Source organism: Synchiropus splendidus, chromosome 15 (assembly GCF_027744825.2).
Source record: "Synchiropus splendidus isolate RoL2022-P1 chromosome 15, RoL_Sspl_1.0, whole genome shotgun sequence".
Classification (NCBI taxonomy): Eukaryota; Metazoa; Chordata; class Actinopteri; order Syngnathiformes; family Callionymidae; genus Synchiropus; species Synchiropus splendidus.
In genome coordinates, this window is record NC_071348.1 from 8,731,445 (window position 1) to 8,749,012 (window position 17,568).

Sequence of the window (17,568 nt, forward strand, 5' to 3'; positions counted from 1 at the left end):
TACGTTAATGCATACCCTGTCATATTTTTAATTTATCAACGCTGTTTTTTTTTATAAACAAAGCTTCAGGTCTTTTATTTTGAAGATCCGCCTAACTATTGTGTTTCTCTTAAAAACACGGAATAAATCGTTATACGCATTCATGAGTTTATTTATTTGTTTATTTATTGTGCCTTTTGGCTTAATGCTATTTTTGGAAGGCGTAAGCTTTGTGTTCCATTGAAAAAGCTGACGAATCTCTTTTTCGCCGAACGACGATCCTCGCCAGCCACCGTAGTTGTGTCATGAGCTTGTTATGGTAGTGTCCAGAGGTTTGTGTTTGTCGCCTTCTTGGATCAACACGCGCTGTGTTCGCAGTGAATGGAAATGGTCGCGGTTTTCCTGGCGACACTGTTCCAGTACTATCCACTGTTGCCCATCGGTGGGGTGTTTTTGTGTTTCCTGGTGACAGCTGCACTCTTGCTCGGCTGGTAAGTCAGTTTAGCCTCGCAGCTTAGCAATAGGAAGTCTCTTCTACACCGGTGAATGTCGCAAGGAAGTCAAATACGATAGAAGAATGGGTTTGTTATTTATACTACTGACGAGGTAAAGCACACTTTAATGTTAAATAGTCTCAACTGCCTTCCGTAAATATGTTATTACTATGTCCTACCTAATGTTGAAGGTCTTCCGGTTGTATTATTGTTGTATTATTAAGTACGTTAAATTAATCAAATGTGTTCATTCAATTGTCTGTTCATTCGGTTCTGTTAAACTGTTTGATGTGGATCACCTTGGTAACGTATTTAACATAATCTAATTTACTTATTTTTTATAATTCTAAATAAGTTGTTGTTGGAAATGTATGAACCGATGTGTGGACACTTTTATATAGTCTGCCAAACTTGTAATCTATATTGGCATTGAGGACACATATTGTTGCAGGTTTGGTTTCGATGTTCCTGTCATCTTACGAACCTCTGATGAGGAAGAGTCCAGCATCCCTACACCTGAAAAACGAATGGTACAAGTGACCAACCCTTTCGCCCTTGAGATTTGCTCTGGCCCTGCGTCTGTGTCAGGTGAGGTTCTTCCAGCCGTATTCTAAAGACAACAGTGCTGCTATTTTGGGTGATAACAGCAGCTCCCACTTTGTTTCAGATGGAGTGTCAGTGAAGGCTTGCTGTCTGGAGCCGTGTGTCCTCACCTGTTTTTGGGGGTGTGATGTCCTTGCTCTGCAACAGGCGCTGCAAGCCCACCAGCGCTGGTCGAGACTCTGCACTCCTGAACATTTCCAGGAGGCGCTGCAGCATCTCTACAACCACTGCCAGCGCTTTTAGTATCCTTCACTCCAGTGACCATGGATGTTACCATTATGTATTATATAAAGAAAGACTTGCACAGACAATGAATGTAATTTAAAAACATTTATGATATGATTTAAGTAGTATTGTAGTACAGTAGTATTGTTTTACAAAAAAATCATTATTTTTTTTAAGGTTTTAAGCCCACATTAGTGTGTAACACAAAATGATTTTTTGTATTAATAAAAAAGTTACATTTCTTGTTCAAAACATATTCACTTAATTTGTTAATGTAATAATAATAATTTGACAACATTAATTTTAATATGAAGTACATTGACAATAGTTTGAGGAAAAGTTTCAAATGAATATGAAAGACATATTCAGGATTATAATTGGTTTTTGACCTTTGACGGACATGGTGAAGGTGAGTTTCACCCCAGAATACTGAGCTCTATTGGAAGTAAACAATGTTTAATTGGATTTTTATTTTGTATCGAATAAGATAAGATTTCTTGTCATATTTATGAAGCACTGGTGATACGGTTCTGTGAGGAAAGGACATTTCAGTCATGCAGAATCGTTTCACAGTCTACTGGTCACAGTGAGCAGCAGCAGTTCAGTCAGGCTGCTCCTTGATCATCACGCTGACCTTGACCAAGATCAGCAGGTGGCCTTGGTTCTGTACCGTGATGGAGGGGATCAAAACACGAGAAGCTAGAAATGTTGTCAATGAACTCTCTGCGGTATGTGGTGAGAATTGCCTTGTTTGTCATTGAGGATTGAAATAAACAGTGTGTGTGTGTGTGGTGATAGAATCCCACGGCTCTGCTCCTTGACCTCAGTGTCTCAGTGTTGCTGGCGGTGACGGGGAAGATAACCACACTCAGATCCCCGCTGATCTCGGGGTCACAGATTTCGGCATGTTGCCAAGGGATCGCTACCCTCTGGTGGCTGTGTTGACTCTGTCAGAGGCGGAAGCTAGGGAGGCGTATAACATAGTGAGTTCATCACACACTCCGATGTACTAAAAGCCTGTCATGTCTTCTAATGTTGACTGTATTTATTGTTTCTTCAGGTGGCCAGTGTGACTGTCATTCATGTTCCAGATGAAATGTACAAGCTCTCCGCACGAATCCTGTTCCAGTACCTGCTCACTGCGGAGGGGAACATGTATGACTTGAAGGTGCTGCTCACTTTTTGTCAACATAGTTTCAAAAAATCAGCTAAAACCTAAATTAAAGCTATAATAAGAGAGATTTCCTCAAATTATTAAGCTTTAACTTTGTTCATTTTCTAGCCTTTATTCATGTCTGCGAGCTCTGCAGAGGATTTGGGGCATTCTAACGCAGACCAGACCTCACACCAAAGCGAGCAGGACTCCAGTGCAGACCAGAGTCCAGTTCCGGAGGTGGCGGAGGAAAGAGACTGGTCTGAGGTCAGCGGCAAAGACTGCGTGGTGTGTCAGAACGCGGCGGTGAATCGCGTGCTGCTGCCTTGCAGACACGCTTGCGTCTGCAACAGCTGCGTGTCTCACTTCGACAGGTGTCCCATCTGTAGGTCCGTCGTCCTGGAGTCCTTCTGTCTGTCGGTGGGACACTCCACTCAGGAGCTTTGACTCATGCTGCCGTCGGCTACTTTTTGTGAGATCCTTTTATGTTCATTGAGTTTCAGTATTAATTGAATCTTCTGTTTCCAACTCCGCTATTTCCTGCTACATTATTTATCGCAGCACTCAGAACTGTCACTCTAAACCAGGTTATAGTTAATATAGTTAATATAATAAAGCTATGAGGCTTCTTAATGAGTTTCATTATGATATTCATGTCTGCGAACGTATTTACATTGCTGTAGTCCGCAACTAGATTGAGAGAATTCTCTTTAGGTCCAATTTCAGTTATACCTGCATATGGAATGACAATTAATACTTTTAATGGTAAAGTATTTTCTACTGCAAACTGATCAGACATGAAACATTTAAATTTCATCTTAAATTTGCCTTTATTATTATTGTTATTAATTTTACTATTAAGACAAGCTGTAGCTCTTCAATTTATTGTGGACGCTACTGTTGCAGCAGACAAAACTTATGCAGTATGTCTCTAATAAATATGTGAAATATTCCACAGTCCAAGACACATGTCCAATATTGTGCTAATAAAGTGTTTTTTTCGTTGTTTATTTTTTTTAAGTACAGTATCTTGGATCTAAAATGCGTTGTGAAATCTTGAAGTGCTCACAGTAATTTTATTATATAGCTGTTTCACGTTCTGTGTGTTTTTTTTTTTTTTTTTCATTAAAACTCGTCTTTCACTTCTATTAAAATGCATAATTTATTGTTAATATATGTCGACTTCAACATCTTGAACTTTTGAGTTGCATTTACTTTTATTGTATTATTTATTATTTATGCGTTCTCATCTCTTTATGACGATTAAAAAGACGAAAAATAAAGTTGGCTTCCATTGATTTCTGGCGCCATCAGTCGTTTGCATATTGTCATTACATCAACTATGTAGTTATTCTTATTAAAGAAATATTGCGTTGGTGATTCAGAAAAAAAGATGCCTCCAATGCTTATTTCTTTATCTTTTTCTAGGCTTGTTATAGGAAAAAATACAAATTATATATTAAGAAATGAAATTATTATTTTATTATTTTTCTCCAGTGTAAACATTTTTTCTCAGTTCACAGGTTCTTTGTGTCCTTAAAGTGACACGCATTTAAATGTGTGGTTTCTTTGTGGTTCATAGTTTTAAAAACAAAAAAATAAATAATTAAATACAAATAATTAAAACAAAAAGTAAAACTTTATTTTTACATAAAGTGTTATGTTGTATTATTATTTTTTAACATTGTTTTTATATCTCATAATAATGTTATTTCTGATTTTTTTGTTTTTAATCTGCCGTTTTGATTCTTAACAGGGACTATGTTTTCATAATTGTACAATCAAATCATAAGGATTGTCATGTATATGTGTGTGTGTGTGTGTGTGTGTGTTGAAGGTGTGTGCTCCTCTTGTGTGTGTGTGTGTTTAAGAAATAAGGAAGTGGGTCTGTCTCCATCTGGACTCTAGGTGAGGGAGTGTCTCCTCCTGCTCACTCACAAACACTCACACACACACACACATACAAGCTTAGGTGGAGTGAGACGCACGGGACGACCTGTCAGGCCTCAGCTCAAACATTCCTGCCTTCACTCCCACTGGAATTGAACCTCAAATCAGGTAAGAATCTTTCATGAACAATTCATTGTAACTGCAGCTCAGGTGAGAAGAGCGGGAGCCGTGATTACAGGATGAGCTAGCAGCCCGGAGAGAACGATTTCTGCCTCAACTGTCGGGCAGCCAAAGAACAAAACAGCTGTTTAGGAAAGGGAAGTACAATGGCGACTGAAATCTGAGTGAAATCCAACACAGCTACTTGTGAAATGTCATGATCAGGCTCTAAAGTTGGAGAGTTTCGGCGGCCGTGTCCTCCAGGAGAGAAAGAGAGAGAGGACTTTGTTCCTCCTGAGCAAGTCCGTGCAGGTGAAGCCGCATTCCAGTGCCGAGGGTCATAGAGTTGGTAACGCAGACCCTCGGAGGAGAGACAAGTTGTGAAATGTTGTGGCCACACTAAGAGGTCACAGGACCACGAGGACGCAGTTTCTATTCCTCATTCAGAAAGACGGTTTTGGTTCAGCTTCGCAGCCTGGACTGAACCCCTGATTTAACTCCTGTTTTCACTGACAACAGAGCTCTCTTTTGGGGCGGGGGCTGACAGACAACAGTGTCTGTGATGTGTCCACTGGCAACAGCTTCCTACAGTCCTGTACTTATTGAGCATTACATGTAATAATAACTGAGACACATTACATGACTTTTACTGGATATTTTAAGATGCTTTTTTTTTTTATCTTTGGTCTCGAGTGGTCTCTGCAAATCATCCGAATAGATACAAACATGACTGAACTGTTGGGTTCATCAGAGTCCATGAAGCAGAACAGCTACTTCCCTTGTGTTTTTGGAAGCTTGGGTGGTTCAGCGTTGTACGATGTTACATTGTAGCATGTAGACAATTGTTCCCACAATGTTAAGCCTCAACCTGAGGATTAAAACTTCAAAATAACTGCTTCATTAGAACTGGGTTTAAGTTTGGTTAAGACATTTGTTTTGGATGGTGAGGTTTAGGGTGAGAGGAAAGCATTGTGGCAGTTGAATATCCCAACAAGTGGAGGACAACAAAAATGTGTGTGCTTTTGAACGTGAATCTTCAAGGCAGAAGTTGAATAAAAGTTATTCGTTTGGAAGAAAACGTGGGCAGCAATAAGATATGCATTTAGAAAGAACTAAAAAAAAGTTAGATTTTTTTTATTTAATAATGACTAAAATAAAATATAGCAACAGCTTTCGTAGTCTGTAAAAAAATTGTATTTATGTATTTAATCATTATTCAAATTCGATTTTATTTTCACATTCAAAATGTACCTTCTGTGCACCTTCTACCCCTCATACGGCACCAGTCTCTCCCCGTACGCCCAGATGGTGGCGCAACACTCACCCGCACTGGCAGGCGCGAGCTGGGGAATTCATGACCTCAGGCTATCAATACACAAACGGCTCAACGGCGCAGGAGGAACTGTTTTCTCAGCGGACTGACAGCTCAGTGGTTTAGATCTGATAACGACATGCTCACACAGCCAAAGTAGAAATAGAAGCTAATGTTTTCGAAAAGTCAGTTGGACTCAATGAGAAAGTGCGTACCACATCATGGATTTCCACAATGAAGTGAATGTTTTATTTGACTTTCATTATCATTATTTTTAATTTAAAAATTTACATTTTTTTTTTAGCAATTCCTTGTGACCGTTTCTATACTTTCTATACTACTTCCATACTGCTCTTCTAAACACACAAATAACTGGTGTTATTGTTATATATTACTATTACATTTATCATGTTTTAATCTATATATTATCCATATATCCAATGTGTCCACGCTGCCACCTTCTGACTACATGATGCAGTGATCTTTTACATTCTACATTTAAATGAAAAGTAACTTCTGCTTTAAAGATGAATGCTGTGAGTTTCTTTATTATTATTATTATTATTAACAATGTTTCATTGACTAAACAAGCGATTGAACATGATACAAACAGAATAAGGCTGGCATGAATATCAAACCTTAAATAAGAATATTCTTATAAACATATACATAATATAGAGAATATAAAGTAGGTCGGTACATATACGAAGTTAACTTAATAAGACAATAATATTGAAGAAAAAGGAAACTGAAAAAAATAGTAATAATAATAATAACATATAAAAAGGACGGGCATGGCATATCACATTTCTCTGAATAATTCTTGAATTATATTCACAGTATGAACACATTTCTAGTCATAACTAGAAATGTTTTTAATGTTTTTAATGCTTTTATAATCGCAAGGTAATTGACAAATTATGAATGCTGTGAATGAAAACATGTTGATGTTGTGACGTTATGCATGGTTCAGTACAGGACAATACAGTCAACATTGTATCTGGTCACTACTGATGTGCTGGTGAAGCTTCAAGAAACACAGTCCTGATTTTCAGAGCTCAGTAGGTGGCGCCCTTGGTTTTAAAATAATGTGATTTTTCATTGATTTTAAAGCAGGGCCACAAGTGAGACAGAAGAATGACAGTAAAATGGTGCATTTGCTAGTTGTAAAAGTACTTCTAGAACGCAGTGTTGGAGGCAAGATGTCTTGAAAGCATGCCTTTGGTGTATTCCGTCATGACCTGCCCCTCCCTTCCTACATGGCCTGCCTACAACCTAAAGGGAATTTCATTTTAACCAGCTTGGAGGCTGCGTTCAACAACTTGGTACACTGGATTTGTCCTCCTTGTCCATCCTTGTAACCCTGGACCACGACATTCACCTCCCTCTCAGCATCTCTAACTGCTCCTCAGATCTGTTTAGGAAGCTGTTTGCATCCGTCTTCTTTTGTATTCTGGACCTTACTCTGTATCCTTCCATATTTTGAAATATATCCGTCTAGTCTTGACTAGAGGGAGTCAAAACATGTTGCAAAACGGACACTGGGTTTGAAGTTTTCATTACTCATCAGTTTGTTATGTAAGTTTGCTTGGATCCAGTCTCACGTTAGCTCCCACTATTGAGTAATATGTTCCTGATAAAACAAGCGATCTCCATTAGACGCCGAGAGAAGAGTTCAGTCATGGTTGAAGGCTGCGAGTCAAAACAGTGCTCCTTCACTTTATTCTTGTGACAGGATGATGTGCATGTGACCAAAGCGGGACGATGTATGAGGTGATGTCCGGCGACACCCTGGCCTGGAAGGCGCCCAGTCCCAGAACCAGCGGTACCGACTCAGGCCCAGCTTCACCCCTCAGTGGAGATGGAGGCGTTGTCAAGATCCTCAAAGTCTGCTTCTGCACCAACAACACCCTGGGCAAGAACTTCAAGCTGGTCAAGTGTGACAGTTCGTGGCAAATCCGGGTGAGACTCGGCTCCATGCTAGTTTCCTCTCCCTTCCTCAGCCCCTGGCAGATGCCCACAAAGGTCAACACCTGGTTGTCTTTTCTTCAGGCCATCATCCGTTCCATCCTCATCAGCGGCCGCCTGGGACCAAATATCGAGTACGCAGGCTGTTACGGAATCCTGTTGAAGCACCTGAAGTCAGAGGAGCTTCACTGGCTCCATCCTGATCTGACAGTGGGGGAAGTGGAGCAACGCTATGAGAGCCATCATGTGGAGGCTGAATGGAGGTAAGGAGTCCACTGGAGGCATCTCTGGTGCTCCATAGTGATGCTGCAGGTCTCATACATTCTGCATGACATTAAATATTCAATGATTGTTTTCAGGTATGACCTCAGAGTCCGATATGTTCCGGTCAACTTCCTGGAGAAATTTAAAGACGATAGGTCAACATTACTGTATTTTTACCAACAGGTAAAAAAACATTTTTAATTGATTTGTTTATTGAAAAAATACTGTTGAATTGCAGGCAGAAATTATTTTAAATTTCCTATAATAATAATAAGATAATACTTATAATAATAATAATATTATTATTACAACATTTTAAAGAAAAACGCGAGAAATTGAAAATATATAAAATAAATAAATAAATAAAATGTTTTCGATGAAGAATTTAAAAAAATCTTCAAGTAATATCACAAAAAATTAAGGCTTGAGATTGTTTATGTATTTACAAGTGTCCAGAAAAAGCATCTTTTTTACGGTTGCTTTAACCTGATATTTTTAGCATTGAATATTTAAATAGTTTATTATTTAATTTCACAACTGTACTGCGACATTTTAAAGCACATAAATACACACAATGATTGGTTAATACTTTAGAGTTGTTTGGCCCATCATATTATTTTACTTGTCTATAACAATACAACAGTATTTTCTGTTCACGATAGGAAGCTAAATTGTAATGATGCATGAGTTTGTATAGTGACGTCCTGCTGCTGCAGGTGAGGAGCGATTACATGCAGTATCACGCCAGCACGGTCAGTGATGGCATGGCACTACAGCTCGGCTGTTTGGAGATCAGGTGAGTCACCGCTGCTCACATTCTTTCTTGGTTACTGGTTACTTGTGGCAGGATCACACACACACACACACACACACTGTGGAACTTTAATGGTTTCTGCTCTGGCATTTTCAGACGATTCTACAAGGACATGAACGCCAAAGGCTTGGAGAAGAAGTCCAACTTTGAGCTCTTAGAGTAAGTTAGTTAAAGGCAAAACTACAACTCTTTTTCTTATCTTATATTTTTATTTTTATTTTTATTTTTTATATTTATTTTATTAATTACAACAAAAAATGTGTTAAAAAATTACATTTAATTTGATTTAATTTTACAGTTTGCTCTCCAGACAACAGGGAACCTTTGTCAGTGTAGGAGTTCCTGGTCCACTGATCCCAATGATGCACAAGGCACGTGGCAGCTAGGATGATAACAACAACAACAAACATGGAGAAATCCCTGAACAAAAGCAAACAAAAGCATCTGTTTGTTTTTGTTCAGGGATGTTTTTCACTACACAATGGCCAGGGTTTCCACTACTCTGAATGGACTTGAAATTCTTATACAAATATTTTCAAGACATTAAAAGAGCTTTAGTTTAAATAAGGTGAATATACCACCATTGTGATTTATTATGCAATTGTTAAACAAAATAGATTATTATTATTATTTATTCTTTAATCTAATTTTCTTTTCAGTTCTTTACATTCCAACCAGCTGAGATCAGAAAATATTATTGACTGGTGTTAATTTGGTTTAAATATATGTTTATATCATATGTTACAATTGTACTGTCTGTCAAGATGGAATATTTATTTGACTGAATGTCATCAGATGTTGACATAGACATAGAAATGAATAGAGTAGCGGAGAAACACTGAGCTGAGGTTCTCACTGCCTGTTTCCCCCGAAGGAAAGAGGTGGGACTGGACCTGTTCTTCCCTCCACAGCTCATCAACAGCATGAAGGTACAGAAGTTATATTGCTTTGCTTGTTTATACATGAAGCTCAAGATCATAAATGAAGTATTTAAAGTGCAACTTGCTATTTAAAACAGCTATTTTTCCAAAGCCTATATGACACCATGCTTCGGAGAATACTCCTATTATTTAAGTTGAGAAATTATTCTTAGCAAAATATTTTACAAATATTTAATTTCCCTACCAAACTAACCACATTATATATTTTTAAAAGTCAACTGTTTTGACTGTTGGTCTCCAAGTGTGGCATCTGCGAGAGACATTGTTTAAACACTATCTTTGTTGCAGTCCAAGCAGCTCCGGAAGCTGATCCAGCAAACCTTCCAGCAGTACGCGACCATGAAAGAAGACGACTGCATGATCAAGTTCTTTGAGACGCTGAGGGAGGTGGTCAGTTACGAAGAAGAGGTCTTCCCCTGTGAGCTGGTGGTGAGTATTGGCTCCTGGCCAACTGAACTTCTGACCTGGTTCCTTGTGCCTCTAAACCTGCGACTCACCTGCAGCAAGGCTGGAGTCTGTCCGTGGAGCTGGTCATTGGTGGCAGAGGGATTCGACAAAGGACGCAGAAGAACTCAGCGGTGAGGCGATGGTTTTTATCTGTGGCTCCCCGGACAGGACGTGAGTTACCTGACTCCACTCTGCTCCCTCAGCCCGTGTTCATGGCCGACTTCAAGCAAATCAAGAAAATACAGTGTTTACCTCAGAGCGACGGCAAAGCTCTCATCAACCTCGACGTGGAAGGGGCCAAACAGGTCTGATTCAGGTGGTGGACCAGCAGAACTGTCCAGTCATTCACACTCTCCTCATCCCAACAGCGCCTGTCCATCAACGTGGCCACTGTCCCCGCGGCCGAGAACATGATGGACCTGATCGACGGATACTGTCGTCTCGAGAAGAACACGGATGACTCTGTGATTTACAGAGCAAATAAAGGTGAGAGCCAGTCACGTGATGTTGCCTTGATCATCTGTGTTGAATAGCTGCCTCTCTGAAACATAAGGACTACAAAAATGGCTGTTGCACATTAGATCCAATGACTGAGGCCTTTAGGAGAAACAAAAATATCAGTATTAGCCCATCAATCCCATGATCATTTGAGTGAAAGCTTGAAGACTTCCTACCATCAGGAAACTCTCAGGTGAAACGATATTTTAGCGCTCAAAATGTGTGAATCTGCTTTCCCTCCAGATGCACCTGCTCGATCTTCACTACCTGATATACCCAGTAGGTACGTAAACACATGGTTTGTAGCATTGTTTGTGTTTATAACCTGTAGTTTTCCTACAATGTTCAAACTTTTTGAAGGTTTTCTGTTGCGTCCCTTTCTTTTTCACTTCTCTTATGTGCGTCCTGAAGGAGCTCCGTTGCGCTACTGCCATCTGCTGCGCGGTTGGGCTCATTACGCCCTTTTTTTTTTTTTTTTTTCATTAAACACAAAAATGAATTCTTTCCTTGTTGTTATTACAGTTATTTATGATCACATCTCATTCATATTTTGGTCAGTCGCTTTATTTTTATTTTAGTTGTTTAAAAACATTAAAATATAATAACTTCCTGCTTATGCATTATGTATATATATATATATATATTTTTTTTTTTTTTCATATATATATATATATATATATATATATATATATATATATATATATATATATATATATATATATATATATATATATATATATATATATTGAAGTATTCTCTGTCCTACAGCAGAGACACCAGCACTCTCAGGCACAGCATGGGTGAGATCAATGCACATTTTGACTCCTTCTGTAACATATTTCACTGAATTTGAATGTTGTTTTCAGGGTCAGATATTTATTGTGAGATTCTAGATGAAAGACCAGTGTCAGGTTGGTTGACCATCACCAAGCATGATGTGGATGAATGATTGTCAGAGCTGTGATCGAGGACACTGTCACTCAGCAGCAGTGAAGTACGGCATCGACCGGCACGACATCGTCCTGGGACGAATCCTCGGTGCAGGCTTTTTTGGGGAAGTCTACGAGGGCGTGTACAAACAAGCTGTAAGTGAGATGAGATGTTATATATATTTGGATTGAAAAGTTTGTGATGCACGAGTGGCTTTGGACAGGATGGAGAGAGAGTCAACGTGGCAGTGAAGACCTGCAAAGACTGTTCGCCTGACGTGATGGAGAAGTTCATGAGTGAAGCAGGTAGAGCACATCAGGCAAAGCTAAGGCGTCTCACTGAGAGTGATGAATGTTGACGCCACAGTGATCATGAAGAACCTGGATCACCCCCACATTGTTAAGCTTATCGGAATCATTGAGGAGGATCCGGTGTGGATCGTCATGGAGCTGTACCAGCATGGAGAGGTGGGGAGACTCTTAGCTTTTTTAACCAAGAGCAGAACCTGTTCACTGAGGAGATGTTTGGGGTCCTTGCAGCTCGGGAACTACCTGACCCAGAACAGCGACTTGTTGACCAACACAACCCTGGTTCTGTTCAGTCTGCAGATCTGCAAAGCCCTGGTCTACCTAGAAGGGGTCAATATGGTGCACCGGTAAATGACAAGACAAAATGGACTCTCTACTTTGAACCACTGAGGCATTTGGGGAATTTATTAATTCACTTATTTCCGGCAGTGACATTGCAGTTCGGAATGTCTTAGTTGCAAGTCCAGACTGTGTGAAGCTGGGAGACTTCGGTCTCTCCAGATACATTGAGGATGAAGAATACTACAAAGGTAAACAAATAATGTTGACATTATGTTTACAAAGAGCTTTGCGGGCCAGCACTATTAAAAGTTTTTATTCCAGTGTCCTTAAAGCTAGTGATCTAGCCATTTTGTTTGTTGTTCAAAGCCTCCGTCTCCCGGTTGCCCATCAAATGGATGGCGCCAGAGTCCATCAACTTCCGTCGTTTCACTGCGGCAAGTGATGTCTGGATGTTTGGTGAGTATTGCGCCTCTGAAATGCTTAATTCTGGTTGGTGAATCGAACCTGAATGTTTATTGTGAAGGTGCAGTGATAGACTCATTTGCTTATGTGCTATACATTAGAAAAGTAATTTTGGTATTATACAGTAACTACAGCGGTGTTAATGTTGCTGTAAGAGCTTCTATCGCTGACAGTCTAACAACTGTGTTAATAACAGACAAATATCTCTGTGTTACCTTTTTCATTTGCTTTCCATATGTACACTTTTGACCCAAAATATCACAAATATTTTTGACAATTTTTACCCGATTCATAAACCAATGGCCTGTGAAGGAGCCCATAATAAATAAACAAAAACGGCAGATGACGCCATTTCTATTCATTTCAGTTTGCAGTTCCGTCGTGTCGTGTACTACGCTGTTCTCCTTATGTCCTGAAATCTTTATCTCCTTGTCTTGCAGCTGTGTGTGTGTGGGAGATCATGAGTCGTGGTCAGCAGCCATTTTTCTGGCTGGAGAACCGAGACGTCATCAACCAGCTGGAGCAAGGCATCCGGCTCCCCAAGCCTGAGAACTGTCCTCCAGCTCTGTACTCGCTGATGACCCGCTGCTGGTCCTATGACCCAAGAGAGAGACCCACGTTCACCGAGCTGGTGGTCAAGATCAGGTTAAGTCCAATCTCAAATTTGTTGTCGTTTTTATCCCGAATTTAGGCTTCAGTTTTGTGTCGCAGTTGTGTTCTGTTCCCTTCATCTCGCAAATATTTTGGAACTTGTTGTGGAAAGCAAAATACATATTCTACTAGTAATTTTTCACACTGCTACAGTTATTAATGAAACTATCAAACTAAATAAATTATTAAATTCTGTTAAATAGGCCTTGAAAATGTGTTTATTTATTATAATATTGGGCAAAGTTCATGCTACAGATTGTATTCGTTAAAAAAGTGTAGAAATGTTATCAAATGATTGAAAAAAAATACTTAAATTAAAAGAAAACATATATATCATGTCTGATATTTAATCATTTTGAAAATTGAAATTTTGGGGGAATATGAAATATGACAAGAATAAAATCTACTTTGTCTTTTTTACTTTTATCTTTATTATTATTATTATTATTATTATTATTATTATTATTATTATTATTATTATTATTGTTATTATTATTATTATTATTATTATTACATTGTTATTAGTGAGAGGAAGCAGTTACTAGAAATAATCGTCTGCTTCTGGTCACAGTATCATTCAGAGCTTAAATGATTGTCTTGTTCCCTCCAGTGATGTCCACAAGATGGAGAAAGAGGAGGAGGAGGAGCGAGGGAGGGGGCTGAGAGAAAGAACGCGCTCCACCAAATATTTTGAACCCAAGTTCAAATTTGACGAACCTCCTCCCAAGGTTTGTTTACTCGTTCCACCACGGGTTTTTTAAAGTTGATATGAAAATGCTTGTGTCTCATGCAGCCGTCCAGGATGAAACCGGGCCGCTTCGGGAACACGCTCAGTATCGGCCTCCACATCCAGGTACAGGTCATGGTTTCTCACGGAGCTCTGTGGAGTTAGTGATGGGCTCATGTGTCTGTGCAGCTGAATGAGGCCTTGTGTGCCAGCTCGCCTGACCTGGCCAGTCCGTCTGAATACCAGTCCCCTGTGGACTCCATGAACTCACTCACCTTACCTGTCCGGTCACCGAGACGTCGCAGCATGGGGGTGAGCTGGAAGAGAAGTGTCTGACGCCATGTGTAAAGGCTTGCTGTGACTCGATTCTGCCACCAGGAGAGTGAGTTCATGCGAGCGGACGCCACCAGCCGAGGGGACGCCCAAAGGCTGTGGCAGCAAGAGCGCCACCACATGCAGGACACTCTCCGCATGCAGAAGGAGCAGATGATGGAGGATGAAAAGTGGCTGGAGAAGGAGGAGAGACGCCTGGTGGGAAAGAGCTTAGCTTTAGTCCGTCCTCTCTCTGTGTCTCTGTGTCCCGCTCGAGGCCAGTGGGCCGTAGGGAAGCCATGTGTCGCTCGACGATCCACTAGTTTTAAATTGAATCTCCCACCGGCCACACTTCCAAAGAGAGGGTCCATGACCGTATTCTATAATGTGAACCTGCCTGTTCTTTTGCAGGACCCCATGGGCCCAGAAGAAACCACCAGCCCTGTGGTGAGTAGCATGCAATTCTGTAGCCGACCACTAGATGGAGTCGTCACACAATTCCGTTGCGCTCAACCGTGCGTTTCTCTCTCTGCTTTCAGTTTGTTGACTCTGATGGTGAAAATGGTGAGTGCCCAGCTCTGTATGTTAAATTGTCGACCGTCACCCTGTTCGGGAAGGAAGCAACATCACACTCTTAACTCTCCGGTTATTGCATCCAGAAGTCTGGGGGAGCATGTCCTCTGTACGAATAAAAGTTAAACTCTGCATAACAGTACTGAACACCCAAACACTGTATCGTGGTGCTTCTCATCGCTCTGTATTAGTATTTATGTGTTATATTATTTATATAATTTAGCCGGAAGTTTTCACCTTGAAACGAACACAGATAATTCAATTCATTTTAATATTCATTAGAACTGCAGTTATCGTGCAACTTTCAGGCACAATGTTGTGTTTAAGCTTTGTGTTTTGTTTTGTTTTTCTTGTTTAACAAGTGAGATTTTCACTTCAATCGTCACAACAGACTGCTTGAAAAACTGCTTTGTTACCTTACCTATTTTTAAAAGTATTTTTCAAACATTGAACATCAAAACTCACCTTGTAACAGTGATATTCATCCATGTCTCATCCCTTCCACAGCTCCACCAGTCAAGCCTCCGAGACTCGCTGCTCAGGTGAAGTTAAATATTGGTTTTACAGGAATGTTTATTTTATTTTTATTTATATATTTATTTTATTTTCCCGTCATATATGAGGTCAGATTTATCTTTTTTTTAACTACACAACCCTTCTACAAACTTGGCCAAGAAGTTATCTTCAAATAAATTCTAGAAATATAACATACCGGTATATGGCGCGGAAGTAAGTTCATAATGACTTACAAACCTATCTGAGTCTGAGGTGAGTGGCTGGAAATACAGTGGGCGTTAAAGGGGAAGAGTCTATAAATATGTTATATGAATAATTTCCTTAAATTTCAGACTGGAAGACTGATAAATAGATTTGTGAACAAGTGATACTCATTCTTGCCAACCAAGCTATCGCTAATAAACTAGCTTTCTGCTCCAGAATTAAGTGTTTTTCTCATTGGATTACGCTCATAAATATATAGATATTTGTACGAATTTTAGCAGTAGATTTCACATTAAACTTCGTTGGTATGGGCTTCAGTAAATTTAGAGTCATGCTTACAAACACTAGCAGTGGATTGATGCTGATAAAATAAGTCAATGAGTCTAAAATGAGTCTAATCTTGAATTAATTGAACTCAATAAATGACTGGATTTTTTTGGTTTATCTGCGTCAGCCCGCACCAACTGCTGAACTGGACCGCTCTGACGACAAAGTGTATCAGTACGTCATGGATCTGGTCAAAGTAGTGGTGCAGCTGAAGAACGACATCCCTGACCTGCAGCCTGACCAGTACATCACCATCGTAAAGGTACAACTTCTGTCGTTCTCCCCTGAAGGCAGAAGGTTTTCCCGGCCTGACTGGGTTTCGTTATCTGTCCTCAGTCGGTGGGCTTGGCACTCCGGGACCTGATCCACAGCGTGGATGAGATACTTCCAACTCTACACGACTCGGTCAAGACGGAGGTACGGAGACTCATCACGGTTTCAGCATCTTCACAAACTGTTCACCGAGCTCATACTAGAATACAGCGAGACTTGCAATGTCCATCGAAGGTCACTCCTGATCTGTGGCCCCTACAGATCGAGGGAACCCAAAAGCTGCTGAACAACGACATGGCCGAGCTGATCAGCAAGATGAGGCTGGCCCAGCAGAACGCCATCACCTCCCTGAAAGAGGAGTGCAAGAAGCAAATGCTTGCTGCCGCTCACACTCTCGCCATGGACAGCAAAAACATGCTGGATGCCGTGGACCAGGCTCGAGTCCGGGCCAACCTGGCCAAGCCTGTGGCTCCCTAGTGAGGACTCCTTGTGATACGAACTGTCAGACTCTCAAACGCTGCCAAGTAATCCGAACTCTTTGTGTAAATGGTTTCTCTGTGAAGTGTGTGATGATGCTCAACATTCAAGTGCTTAAGAAAGGGAAGCCAAAAATAAATCCATCTCCCTCTCTCATCGGTTCACTTCACCTTAATCGCCTCTTCTACTGACTTTAATTTGACTCCAGAAGGAGGTGTGAGTCACCTTGGTGGCGCTGGATATGACTCACCTGTCGAGACAATCCGTGTCCAGAACCATAGAGAGATCTTCTGGGCCTTTTTTCATTTATGATTTTATCGTTCTGGAGTTTCAACTTTACATTTTTATGTTAGATTAGATGAGATGTCCTTTATTTGTCCAACAGTGAGGAGATTCAATTTGTTTTGTCTTATTATTTTTTCATCTTTGCTGGATCTCTCATGACCTGTTTCCCCCTAATACTTTCACTCTTTCAGTCTCTTACTCTTTGTTTGTTTGTTGTAGTACTCACTTACATTTTAATTTAATCAACCTTTAAAGATATTAATATGTGACATATTAATATATCAATTAAAAAGGAGCGTGTGTTTTATAGAACGAATGATATAGCACAATTCCTGCATCGTGTAAATGTTTGTAATATACCTTTCAAATCGTGACAATTTCACAAATGATTTATAATAAAAAAAATGTATAGCCCTATTGAAAGACTTTCCTTCTTTTTTATTGAATACGTTTAATGAAACAAGTCTAAGTACATTTTTATGAAATTTAATTTT

At 40.0% G+C, this 17,568-nt stretch overlaps 2 protein-coding genes across 3 annotated transcripts; both read left to right on the forward strand.

Annotated features, from left to right (window-relative positions):
- The first annotated feature begins 278 nt into the window (after positions 1-278).
- Positions 279-3,585, forward strand: cgrrf1 (cell growth regulator with ring finger domain 1). Its single transcript, XM_053888306.1, has 6 exons — positions 279-470; positions 925-1,061; positions 1,141-1,318; positions 2,137-2,284; positions 2,362-2,469; positions 2,584-3,585. The coding sequence occupies exons 1-6, from the start codon at positions 361-363 to the stop codon at positions 2,899-2,901; spliced, it is 999 nt and encodes a 332-aa protein (XP_053744281.1). The 5' UTR covers positions 279-360; the 3' UTR covers positions 2,902-3,585.
- A 781-nt stretch (positions 3,586-4,366) lies between these two features.
- On the forward strand, positions 4,367-17,488 carry ptk2bb (protein tyrosine kinase 2 beta, b). Of its 2 annotated transcripts, none has more exons than XM_053887246.1 (31): positions 4,367-4,512; positions 7,551-7,777; positions 7,868-8,046; positions 8,143-8,230; positions 8,764-8,843; positions 8,958-9,020; positions 9,736-9,790; positions 10,091-10,231; positions 10,306-10,380; positions 10,453-10,554; positions 10,618-10,735; positions 10,991-11,030; positions 11,516-11,547; positions 11,614-11,658; positions 11,732-11,832; positions 11,901-11,982; positions 12,044-12,144; positions 12,217-12,332; positions 12,415-12,515; positions 12,634-12,723; positions 13,170-13,374; positions 13,991-14,108; positions 14,174-14,233; positions 14,297-14,419; positions 14,486-14,638; positions 14,831-14,866; positions 14,959-14,983; positions 15,500-15,534; positions 16,167-16,301; positions 16,376-16,456; positions 16,574-17,488. In XM_053887246.1, the coding sequence occupies exons 2-31, from the start codon at positions 7,580-7,582 to the stop codon at positions 16,787-16,789; spliced, it is 2,994 nt and encodes a 997-aa protein (XP_053743221.1). In that variant the 5' UTR covers positions 4,367-4,512; positions 7,551-7,579; the 3' UTR covers positions 16,790-17,488. The 2 variants fall into 2 exon arrangements, with proteins under 2 accessions (XP_053743221.1, XP_053743222.1); XM_053887247.1 differs by having other exon boundaries at positions 11,735-11,832.
- Positions 17,489-17,568: the final 80 nt, after the last annotated feature.

Excerpts from the sequence above, each read along its gene's own strand:
- cgrrf1 (XM_053888306.1), top strand. The coding sequence starts at position 361 with ATGGAAATGGTCGCGGTTTTCCTGGCGACACTGTTCCAGTACTATCCA. Across the intron at positions 471-924 it reads GCTGCACTCTTGCTCGGCTG|GTTTGGTTTCGATGTTCCTG; the intron begins GTAAGTCAGTTT and ends ATATTGTTGCAG. Across the intron at positions 1,319-2,136 it reads AACCACTGCCAGCGCTTTTA|TGTTGCTGGCGGTGACGGGG; the intron begins GTATCCTTCACT and ends TCAGTGTCTCAG.
- ptk2bb (XM_053887246.1), top strand. The coding sequence starts at position 7,580 with ATGTATGAGGTGATGTCCGGCGACACCCTGGCCTGGAAGGCGCCCAGT. Across the intron at positions 12,145-12,216 it reads AGCTGTACCAGCATGGAGAG|CTCGGGAACTACCTGACCCA; the intron begins GTGGGGAGACTC and ends GGGTCCTTGCAG. Across the intron at positions 16,302-16,375 it reads AGTACATCACCATCGTAAAG|TCGGTGGGCTTGGCACTCCG; the intron begins GTACAACTTCTG and ends ATCTGTCCTCAG.